This window comes from Gopherus flavomarginatus, chromosome 3 (genome assembly GCF_025201925.1).
Source record: "Gopherus flavomarginatus isolate rGopFla2 chromosome 3, rGopFla2.mat.asm, whole genome shotgun sequence".
Classification (NCBI taxonomy): Eukaryota; Metazoa; Chordata; order Testudines; family Testudinidae; genus Gopherus; species Gopherus flavomarginatus.
The window spans coordinates 181,354,585-181,367,016 of record NC_066619.1 but is presented as its reverse complement, the minus strand read 5'-3'; the positions used below and the strand labels follow the sequence as shown (position 1 = coordinate 181,367,016).

The 12,432-nt window shown below is 42.2% G+C and overlaps 1 protein-coding gene across 8 annotated transcripts in view; it reads right to left on the bottom strand.

The window, feature by feature from the left end:
* METTL14 (methyltransferase 14, N6-adenosine-methyltransferase subunit) overlaps positions 1-9,202 on the bottom strand; it is a 65,585-nt gene extending 56,383 nt beyond the window's left edge. For all 8 annotated transcript variants that reach the window (XM_050946532.1, XM_050946531.1, XM_050946537.1 and 5 more), the window contains exons 1-3: positions 9,087-9,202; positions 8,430-8,518; positions 7,286-7,373 (exon numbers count right to left, since the gene is read on the bottom strand). In XM_050946532.1, coding sequence (XP_050802489.1) covers positions 7,286-7,373; positions 8,430-8,518; positions 9,087-9,158 — 249 coding nt within the window. In that variant the 5' untranslated portion in view covers positions 9,159-9,202. The remainder of the gene's footprint in view (positions 1-7,285; positions 7,374-8,429; positions 8,519-9,086) is intronic.
* Positions 9,203-12,432: the final 3,230 nt, after the last annotated feature.

Below are 12,432 nucleotides of genomic sequence, written 5' to 3'. Positions count from 1 at the left end.
AACATACAATAAATAATTGATAATGTCTATACAGATTTGTCAATTTGTTTTATTCCAATGATACATTCACTGAACGGACCAAAGAAAGCAAAAATAAAATAAAGTAAACTAAGGTGAGCCCTTGGCATATTTAAAGTATTTTCTTCAGGACATAGTTAGCTTACTGTACATACATAAGTGGACATTAAACAATTGTTTTAGTGCCTCTCCCAATTCCAATGATTATTTATTATTTTTGTGCACCCAAAAGTACACTAAGCATCTCACAAATCAAACAACATACCATATTTATTTGACACAATGCACTGAAAGTCACTGAAAAATAAGGAAAAGGACAATGGTAACAAGAATAAGATCACAGCTAATCAATAAGATGCACATATCTTGATAGTCAATTTTTGGCTTAACTGTCTCTAGCCATCATTTATCTGATGTGTCAGAAGTGAATTTTTAGGAAGCACTTAAGTGAAAGAAAGGAAATAGGCTGCCACGTATGTTTGGGGTAGGTATCCCAAGAATAAGGGGGAGCATGGAAGACTGACTTTTAACTTCCATTTCCTTTGTAAAAATATAATCATTCCTGACTTCTCCTAATGTCCTGTCATCACCTTAAACCAGCGATTCCCAAACTTGGTTCACGGTCTGTTCAGGGTAAGCCCCTGGTGGGCCGCGATACACTTTGTTTACCTAAGCATCCGCAGGTACGGCTGGTCGCAGCTCCCAGTGGCCACAGTTCACCGTTCCCAGACAATGGGAGCTGCAGGAAGCGGCGTGGGCCAGTCCCCGCCAGGGACGTACCCTGAACAAGCTGCGTACCAAGTTTGGGAACCACTGCCTTAAACAAAACATAGCCAAAAGACACTCCTGATCTCTTCTCCTAACAAACTCACTCTCTTGCAATTGCTGAACACACAAACATTCATCCTCCCTCTCATTCAGCCCATACGGTCTGGGTCATCTTCAATTCTCTCACCTCACCCCAAACCAATCCTGCCACTTTTAAAAACCAATCTGTTTTACTTGTACTGCAAAATAATTGTTCGTGGCCAACAACTCATTTCCCATTTTGGTAACTGCAACCTCTTTCTCTTTGGCCTCTCAACACGTACATCACACAATTTCATTTCATGCAACATTACTAGTAACAGGTTCTTCACCAATTCCTCTGCCCACATCACACCTTTCTTTGAATCTGTCCATTGTTTTGCTCACTCTTCCCCACCATACTCGCAGGATGGATAAAAATCAATGATTTAAAAAATTTTTTTAAAAAAACCCCAAATGTTTTTGATTTAAATTGGATTTTTTTTTTTTTATAAAATGCTTTTTGAGGAAAAAACCTATCTAAAGACAGTTTTCATTAAGGTACATTATAGCTCAAGATATCTCATCACAGAATAGGGATTATGAATTTTAATTCAATAGAATGAGACAATATATTCATGTAACGTTTAAGAAAAGAAAAGAGGAGACTAAGGAGGTATATGATAGATGTATATAAACTCGTGAGTGGTGTGGAGAACGTGAATAAGGAAAAGTTATTTACTTGTTCCCATAATATAAGAACTAGGGGCCACCAAATGAAATTAATGGGCAGCAGGTTTAAAACAAATAAAAGGACGTTCTTCTTCATACAGCGCACAGTCTAACTGTGGAACTCCTTGCCTGAAGAGGTTGTGAAGGCTAGGACTATAACAGGGTTTAAAAAAGAACTAGATAAATTCATGGAGGTTATGTCCATTAATGGTTATTACCCAGGATGGGTAAGGAATGGTGTCCCTATCCTCTGTTTGTCATAGGATAGAGATGGATGGCAGGAGAGAGATCAGTTGATCATTACTTGTTAGGTTCACTCCCTCTGGGACACCTGGCATTGGTCACTGACGGTAGATAGGAAATTGTGCTAGATGGACTTTTGGTCTGACCCAGTATGGCCGTTCTTATGTTCTTATGTAAAAGTTTTGTAAACGAGTTCCAATAAGCTCATGGATTAGGGACCCAATCTTAGGGGGTTCAACAGGCTTCTGTACAGATTATTTAGGTTAATCTTTCTATCTATCCAATGGGACTCAATGCTCAGTCTAGAAGATACCATCAGAGATGCTTAGTTTTGCAGTTCTCAAACTGTGGATTTGTGTCTCCAGAAATAACATGCTTGTTAACAGAAAAAATGTTTTTAAATAAATATATCAAGGTGAGAAATAAGAGACCTTAACTCTATTGTCCACATGCATATCTGTGTAGACAGAGTCAATCCCTTGCCTCTCTCTAAAAGTGTAAAGTTTCAGAAAGTTCAATGAATATTGTTGGGGGCAGAATAGATCTGGACAAGGAGAAATAGTTTAGAGATAAATGTGAGAAGCGAGGGACATATGCTTGTTTTGTTAAAATATTATATGTTTGCTGCTGAAGAAAAAAAATCCAGAATACTTTTTGCTTTAGTTAAATAAAACAATGCAAATGTCTGTCTGGTGATGTTCGCCTCCTAACACAGCATGGCAAGAAAATCCTCCAAATATTAATGATTAACCTGTTGAATTGGAGATAGTTCACCTTCCAATGACTTCATAAACATCTGCTTCAATTACTTTTGGTAAATGAAATAACCAAACAATCATTCATTTTCTGATATAGCTGTAAAAATAATCTGAAAAGTTTTCAAAATAAATCAGTTTAAAAATGTATAGTGTGTAACCTTCTAAAAATGAAACCTACATCTATCTGAGTTATGAAGAATATGTATTAAGGTTATAACAACCAACAAGAATGCACTTTTATGTAGAAAACCATGATTAAATCCACCTCTTAACTCTGCCCTTCCACATCTATTCAGACTTGTCTCTTCCAATACCACCCATATTCTCACGTAATAGTGTACATATTCTAACAACCCCCATGAGAAAAATAATTAAATTTCAGATGTTACCATGTACTGAGACTAGAACCATGCACCACAACTGCATCAAAGGGGTTCTCATCATCACCTAAGCTTCCTTGCTAGCTCAAAGACCCATGGAAGACACCTAATTATTAAATATATATGTTAAACAGCCCTACATGAGGCATATCAATAGCATTGATACCAGTCAGCTCTGTGTTCTTGGGGAACCAGGACGCAGTATTCAGCCTGTCTGTCTCATGAAGGCCCCCACACACCACCACCACCCAGCCTCTGCTTGAACCAAAACGGATCAGAAGAAAGACTTACAGAAAGCAATGAAAAGGTGGTGGGAGACCTAAACCCCTCCTGACAAGGGTGACAGGATTAAGGCAACTCCCCTAGCCTCATCTGCATCAAAGATTGGACAGGGATGCATCTCCCATTAGCATACAGAACGGAGAACAGAGATTCCAAGGCAAGAACCACACTGAACTCTGGGACCAGAAAAGCAGGGAAGCACAGCATCATGGGGGATCTCTGCTCCAGATGTTACTGAACTTATGCCTGCACACACCCAGCTCAGTAGTTATCAGACCAATTCTAGTAATGAATCCTTGATAGATATCAAAATACTGAAGATGCCTAATTGCATCGTGATTTCCCTTGAAGGAACACCACCCAAAGCCAGGAATGATCAGTTCCTATTGTCTAGCCTAAAGAAAACCTTGAGTCATCAGTTTACTCATAAACAAATCCAGTGCTCTCCCTTGAACCACTGTTTCCCTACAAAAAAACACTACCCACACTCAGGTAAGTGTTCTGCTGCCTAGATCCAAACTCTGCATCAGTTCCACTGGGACTTCATCTTCTTCTGACTGATGATGCAGGGGGCTCTGCCTGTCTCCAGCACTCAGGACCCTGAGCAATCACCATCACTTGGGAACCCCAACCAGTTTAAGCTTCATGAAGTGGTGAGACCCCAGCTTTCTTTCTCCGTTTTCTTTTCTCCCTCAGGCATATAATAATGTAACTGCTATGTTTGTTTAGGCTCTCTGTGTGTGGTTATCACTATTATTCAATAAATAACTTTTACGATTAAGCTGGTTGCTTCTCTCCCTCTCTCTGAACTTAACTCTTTTGTGTTTTTGGATTCTCCATTTACTCTGCAGCAACTCCTCTCTTATCTAAGCTAACAGATTCATAGACTCAGATTCTAGGACTGAAAGGGACCTCAAGAGATCATCGAGTCCAGTCCACTGCCCTCATGGCAGGACCAAATACTGTCTAGACCATCCCTGATACACATTTATCTAACCTACTCTTAAATATCTCCAGAGATGGAGATTCCACAACCTCCCTAGGCAATTTATTCCAGTGTTTAACCACCCTGACAGTTAGGAACTTTTTCCTAATGTCCAACCTAAACCTCCCTTTCTGCAGTTTAAGCCCATTGCTTCTTGTTCCATCCTTAGAGGTTAAGATGAACAAGTTTTCTCCCTCCTCCTTATGACACCCTTTTAGATACCTGAAATTGCTATCATGTCCCCTCTCAGTCTTCTCTTTTCCAAACTAAACAAACCCAATTCTTTCAGGCTTCCTTTGTAGGTCAGGTTCTCAAGACCTTTAATCATTCTTGTCGCTCTTCTCTGGACCCTCTCCAATTTCTCCACATCTTTCTCGAAATGCGGTGCCCAGAACTGGACACAATACTCCAATTGAGGCCTAACCAGCACAGAGCAGAGCGGAAGAATGACTTCTCCTGTCTTGCTCACAACACACCTCTTAATGCATCCCAAAATCACATTTGCCTTTTTTGCAACAGCATCACACTGTTGACTCATATTTCGCCTGTGGTCCACTATAAACCCTAGATCCCTTTCTGACATACTCCTTCCTAGACAGTCTTTTCCCTTTCTGTACGTGTGAAACTGGTCGTTCCTTCCTAAATGGAGCACTTTGCATTTGTCTTTATTAAACTTAATCCAGTTTACCTCAGACCATTTCTCCAATTTGTCCAGATCATTTTGAATTATGACCCTGTCCTCCAAAGCAGTTGCAATCCCTCCCAGTTTGTATCATCTGCAAACTTAATAAGCGTACTCTTCTATGCCAATATCTAAGTCGTTGATGAAGATATTGAACAGAGCTGGTCCCAAAACAGACCCCTGCAGAACCCCACTTGTTATACCTTTCCAGCAGGATTGGGAACCATTAATAACTACTCTCTGAGAACGGTTATCCAGCCAGTTATGCACCCACCTTATAGTAGCCCCATCTAAATTGTATTTGCCTGGTTTATCAATAAGAATATCATGCGAGACCATATCAAATGCCTTACTAAAGTCTAGGTATACCACATCCACTGCTTCTCCCTTATCCACAAGGCTCGTTATCCTATTAAAGAAAGCTATCAGATTGGTTTGACATGATTTGTTCTTCCCAAATCCATGCTGGCTATTATCTGTCACCTTACCATCTTCCAAGTGTTTGCAGATGATTTCCTTAATTACTTGCTCCATTCTCTTCCCTGGCACAGAAGTTAAACTAACTGGTCTGTAGTTTCCTGGGTCGTTTTTATTTCCCTTTTCACAGACAGGCACTATATTTCCCCTTTTCCAGTCTTCTGGAATCTCTCCCATCCCCCATGATTTTCCAAAGATGATAGCTAGAGGCTCAGATACCTCCTCTATTAGCTCCTTGAGTATTCTAGGATGCATTTCATCAGGCCCTGGTGACTTGCAGGCATCTAACTTTTCTAAGTGATTTTTAACTTTTTTTTTAATTTTATCTTCTAAACCTACTCCCTTCCCATAAGTATTCACTATGTTAGGCATTCCTTCAGACTTCTCAGTGAAGACCGAAACAAAGAAGTCATTAAGCATCTCTACCATTTCCAAGTTTCCTATTACTGTTTCTCCCTCCTCACTGAGCAGTGGGCCTACCCTGTCGTTGGTCTTCCTCTTGCTTCTAATGTATTCATAAAAAGTCTTCTTGTTTCCCTTTATCCCCATAGCTAGTTTGAGCTCATTTTGTGCCTGCCTTTCTAATCTTGCCCCTGCACTCCTGTGTTGTTTGCCTATATTCATCTTTTGTAATCTGACCTAGTTTCCATTTTCTATATGACTTCTTTTTATTTTTCAGCTCATGCAAGATCTCGTGGTTAAGCCAAGAAAATGTGGTTTGCCACATTTTCTCTCTTTCCTACCCAGCGGAATAGCTTGCTTTTGAGCCCTAAATAGTGTCCTTTTGAAAAACTGCCAACTCACCTGAGTTATTTTTCCCCTCAGTCTTGATTCCCATGGGACCTTACCTATCAGCTCTCTGAGCTTACCAAAATCTGCCTTCCTGAAATCCATTGTCCCTATTTCGCTGTACTCCCTTCCTTAGAATTGCAAACTCTATGATTTCATGATCATTTTCACCCACGCTGCCTTCTACTTTGAAATTTTCAACGAGTTCCTCCCTATTTGTTAAAATCAAGTCTAGAACAGCTTCTCCCCAGTAGCTTTTTCAACCTTCTGAAATAAAAAGTTGTCTGCAATGCAGTCCAAGAATTTATTGGATAGTCTGTAACCCGCCGTGTTATTTTCCCAACATATATCTGGATAGTTGAAGTGCCCCATCTAAAGATCCCTGTAGCACCCAAAAATACTATGGGGTTTGCTCATCAAGTGGGTTACTACCAGAACAACTGTAACATGAAAGTGGGGATAGGGACATGCTGAACCTATGACATATGAGGGTGGCAGTTTGGAAGTGCTGCTCAACCCAGACTACTGAATCCAGGGGCATATAAGGGTGGCAAACTGTAAGTGCTGTTTGACCCAGCCTGCTCAGGCTTACTCTGTTCTAGTTCAGTACCTGTGGCATATAAGGGTGGCATTTTGGAAGTGCTGCTTGGCCCAGCCTATTGAGTCCAGGGGCATATAAAGGTGGCAGCTTGGAAATCCTACTTGACCCAGCTTACTGAATCCAGGGACATATAAGGGGTCAGCTTGACTGTACTGATGGACTGTGCACGTGTATGCATCTGATTCTGGGGCTGGAGGATTCCAACCCTGGGGAACCTAGGTCCCACAGAATAGCTTCATTGGGAGGGAACTTGCAGAAGGGAGAAGTAGAGCTCCATATGAAAACACAGGTGACACTAGCAGTACATGGATAGTATTACAGACACCCCCCCCCCCACCCACCCACCCACACAAACAGAAGAGTAACCCTAATAAATGAGCGTACCACAAAGGAATGGGCAAATCTGGTAACAGCATGAAATACAATCTAACAGTTTTAGTGACTGACTTCCTGAAATAAGTTTCCCACAAACTAATATTTTATCATTCAGCACAGGAAGTTCCCCACTTAAAAAAAAATTCTGTTTCTTGGACTATTTCACTGCCTTTTTACCTTATATTCTTCAATTTCTTCCTCATCAGCCTCTCCCTCATCTGGATATTTCCGTTTTGCATTTGGTGCTAAAGTATCATAAGAAGCCCTAAAAACACATAGGAAAATCATAGATATAAAGCAATTTCTCTTTCTTCACTACATTAGAACATATTTCATAATCTGGGATTATCTGCAAAGGGTGCATATTGGTTTCTGAATTGAATTTTAAGAGCCTGGTTTTAATCTATAAAGCCTAAAATCGTTTGGGACCACCTTTCTCAGAATGCCATACTGCAACAGCTTACTGACAAAAGAACTAGTTAAAAGAGTTCTATTTTCTTAATTGTTTATATTGTTAGAACCTTAAAATAACACATTTACTTTGCAGTGTAATGGTAAGATTATTAGTTCACTTGAAGCAGTGTAAATCCTGTAATCATTCCTACTGAAGTCAGAATTTAATCAGTGTAAATCTGGGATAACTGAAATTAGTTTTTTTCTCCAAGCATTAATTTGAAGATGGGGGCTAAATCCTGCTTGCCTTACTCAAACAAGCAGCCAATCACTTCAAAGCGATTTCTTCTGTGATTATGGTAAACATGATTTGGCTCCAACATTGTTACAACTTGGTTGGCTAGGGTATTTCTTTTACTATTTCTGTTTTGATGTGCGCTGTACAATTTTACCTTTTGTTTTTATGGTCCTCCATGACCGGCTAATCACCACCTCAATTCAACATCCACCGTTTTACCAAGTGCTAGTTAAACAGATCTAACAAAGGCCTCTCTCCTACTGAATTAAGAACTGTTTTAAGGTTTCCCTTTGCAATCACAAGTGGAAGAAATAGAGTTCTATAAAGATAGGAAAAGTATGGACAACTACAGCAAGGCTATTTTTAGAACAGATAAAGAATCTCAGTAAGACAGTAAGATTTATAACCAGAGGCCTGTGATGTTGAAATTTTTTTTTAATTCTTCTTTTCTGATGTGGACTCACATTTCTTTACTTTTGTTAACCTGGATGGGAAAAAAATGCTTGTCTTATGAAACTGATCCTGCTCTCTTCCCTCCCCCTTCAAATACTATAGGGTTTTGTTTTTTTTGTTATTTTTGTTTGTTTGAACAAAAACTGATTTCTAACAGAAAACTGCTTCAATACAGACCTGCAGGTTTCTCTCGTTTCAGCGATTTCCCTCTGATCATCTTTGCTGTTCAATACGGCACCAATACTATCCGCACTTTCAGCTCCCAACTGAAGGAAGGGGTAATACACACATATATATATATATATATATATTTGGGGCTTTTTTTTATATGGCCTCATATTACCCCCACCCCAGTCCTGATTTTTCACACTTGCTATCTGGTCACCCTACCTGGGAGGTTCTGATCACTGACCCCTCGCAATGCAACAGTTACTCAGACACTGGCTCCCAGAGCTACGGTCAGCACAAACCAGCAGCGGAGTCGGGATCGGGAGCAGGGAAACACGCGGGCACGGCACGGCCCGGGGCCCGCTGCACCCCCTCCCCTCCCCTCCCCTTCCTCCTCAGCTGGGCGCATCCCCCTAACCACCGCCGCCCTCGGGACCTAACCACCAGGGGCCGAGGGGTGATGACGTCACAGGGAGGCGCGCTGGGCAAAGTTGTAGCTGCCATCGCTAGGCCTAGCGCGCCTGCCGCAGGTGTGTGGGCGGGGCCCGAGCAGCTGAGACACCTCCCCCTCCCCCCGGTCCGGGCCCCCGAGATGACTCCCGAGGGAGCTGCCCGCCGGGAGTGCTCCAGCCCGGCCCCTACATTCCCTCATGTCTAACCCGCTACCTGCTGAGCTAGGAGCTGCCGGCGCAGTTTCTGTCGCTCCCTGATCTCCTGTAGCCGGCTGTTCATCGCCATGTAAGCGAGGCGGGCTCGCCGCAGGCGTTTCTTTAACACGTCACTTCCGCTTCCTGCCCTAACTTCTCCGGAGACTCCGCCAGGCCGAGTCCCAAGCGCGCTAACCACGTGACGCGGTCAGTTGCTCTCTGTCCCGCCCCGGCAGCCATCTTTGCTCAGGGCAAGAACGCTGGGATGCCTGGTCTTCGCCTGGGCCGCTGTGGTGGTTGTGGCTAGACTGTGTTATGTGTCTGTTAGTAAAAGGGCACCAGGGATGGAGGGGCCAAGTGCCTTAGGATGACATGGCCTCATACCAGCCACCACGAGAGTCTGTCGCTACTTCAGCATCACTCACCCATCCCACCCGGGACACCTCCTCGCCCAGAGCCATGTGCGTGCCGCGTAGGCGGCACTTCAGTAACAGCCAACTGAAAAGCACCGTTTGTCTGATTTGTACCATGCCTGACATTGTACCACACGTGCTAGTGCGCGTTATGAAAGTAAACTCTCTTCCTTAGTTTTCACACTCGTGTCCTGTATTTCCTTGCATAGTATCAAGTATCAGGGGGTAGCCGTGTTAGTCTGTATCCACAAAAACAACAAGGAGTCCGGTGTCACCTTAAAGACTAACAGATTTATTTGGGCATAAGCTTTCGTGGGTGAAAAAAACTCACTTCTTCAGAAAGCTTATTCCCAGATAAATCTGTTAGTCTTTAAGGTGCCACCGGACTCCTTGTTGTATTTCCTTGGCTCTCAGGTGGGCCCTGTACCTGTGGGACAGACATGCCATGATTAGGGCCCAACCAAATTCACGCTTCATTTTGGCCAATTTCATGGTCATGGGATTTTAAAACTAGTAAATTTTACGATTTCAGATATTTACATCTGAAATTTCAGTATTGTAACTGTGGGGGTCCTGACCCAAAAGGGGGCCATAGCGGGGGTTGCAAGGCTATTGAGGAGGGTCACGGTATAACCACCATGGAGGTCACTGCAGTCTGGGGAGGTTCCCAGAGGTGAGTCTGATCCTGCCCCAAGAGTGGCCCCTGCAGGGGAAGAGGAAGTCCCATCCCTCCACAGCTAGTCCAGAGTAGCATCTGGAGCCCAGCACACAGTAAGAGCCCCCAGCTCTGCCCCTCCCTTACACTAGCCCAGGGCTCTGCAACGTGGTGCCCACGGGCGCCATGGTGCCCACCGGGGCATCCATCTGTGCCTGCCTACTGGCTGCCGGACAAGCAGCCGCCAAAATGCCGCCAAGAAGCAACAACGTCAAGAAGCACTACCGCCGAAATCCCCCCTAATTTCAGCGGCCTCTTGATGATGATGCTTCATGGCAGCATTTTGATGGCAACACCTCTTGACGTTGCCGCTTCATAGCGGCATTTCGGCGGCTGGTTGTCTGGTGGCCACAATCCTCAGCGGCTAGTCATCCAGCGCCCGCCCCAAGGAAAAGACTGGGGACCACTGCACTAGCCAGATTTCACAGGGAAGACTAGATTTCATGGGGAGGAATATCAGATTTCATGGTCCATGATGCATTTTTCACAGCCATTGATTTGATAGGGCCATAGCAATGATATGTCTTACAGTCTCACAAGTCAGCACTAATCCCAGGATGCAACAACACAAAAATGTCACAATCTGATATCACCACAATAAAATTTAATATCACAACGCAATTCCCTCACTTCACAGTGCAATTCAAATGTGGAACAATGCAACATTCTCATATTGCCACACAACATCCACATTAAAAATGCAACATTCCATTGCCAAAATTACTGGAAAGTAAATGGACTACCGTGTTCTGCTTTTAGCAACAAAGCCGTGAACCAGAATCCAATTGTACACGAATCTGGATAATATGCTAGATGTGTATTTGTATGAAAGTTAGTATTTTTTAAAATTAGATGTAAGAATACATGATATGATTACCACCATATGGTTTTTGCCATTTTATATGTGGTACAGTTCCTAACCGTGCAACGCCTGCCTTCTGCTATCCTCTTTATCAGTTGCTCTGTTTTCTCACATCCATTCTCTCCCTCTATAGTTCAATTGCAACAATTGTTGCCAGCTTCTTGCCTCCCCATCCTATCACACCTAATAGCTGGGATTTTTATTCCATATCTTTCTACAAATCTAAGTTCTTATATGGCCTCTATGACATAGATTTTAAATGGCTCTGTAACAGAGCAGCATCTGGATAGTGAATCACATCAGTATTTAAATATTGTTAGATATTTTAGATACTATTTGTTGGATAACGAATTTTCAGCCTATTGAGCAAGACTCACAGTTGGCTGTGAAATAACCTCAACTACAGCCTATGATTTTGAAGGGAAAAAATCAAAAGCAAAATCCTGAAGCAAATAAAGGGGAAACAAGAAATTTGGCTCCCCTACTCCTCCTGCTGCTGCCACCACCTTTGTACTCCCTCATTTTAACTGTTGCAGTGAATCCCTCCCTCCTCTAATCTCAACACAGCTCTATGCTCCCAGAGAAAATAGATCTTCAAAATGCTGCAAAGTCACTTTATTCGGTTATTCCACATTTTCCAATCCCTGGTTAATCCAAAAAATGGATCTGGAGAGACAAAAGTTGAGGTGGAAGGGAGGGGAGAAACAGACTGGTATCTATACTCAAGCATCTGTATAAGCTTTGTAGCCTGAGAAATCTTGAGATGAAAGCCATCACCAATAATAGAGCTATTTAAGCATATTTTAGATAAAGAAAACAAAATTGATCAAAGAAAATCATTCATGGAAGGTAAAAGATCCCAGACTATTGACTAGGCTGTCTTGTAGTTAAACAAAGGAGAAACAATAGGAGAGTAGTGTATGAACTGGATCCTAGTTACCAAATGTTTGGCTGGCTGAAACTGCTTAATGACCCTTAAGTATATCATTTTGGAACAGAATTAATGCCATAAGATGAATGCTTTTCAAGACAACCATGTAAATTTTCATGAAGAAAAAGGCCACTCATCTGTCATCTTTTGCTCTACATGTCCCTGGAGTATTTAAACATATGGCTTTTTCTTGGGTTCATTCCTGGTTTTAAATTTAAAAGAGAGAGAAAAAAAAATTAGGTGAAATCTCTTTAAAAACACCCAGTTGTAATCTCCCATTCACAGCTGCTGCCAGTACTGACCTTTCAACTGTGTCATTTATATGAAGAGTTTTGTGTAAGGTATAAACATCAGTTCTGCAGATATGCCCAGTTAGCAAGAATTAAGGTGATATTTAATGAGGATTTGATTACCATGAAACTCTGTGTGTGTGTGTGTGTGTGT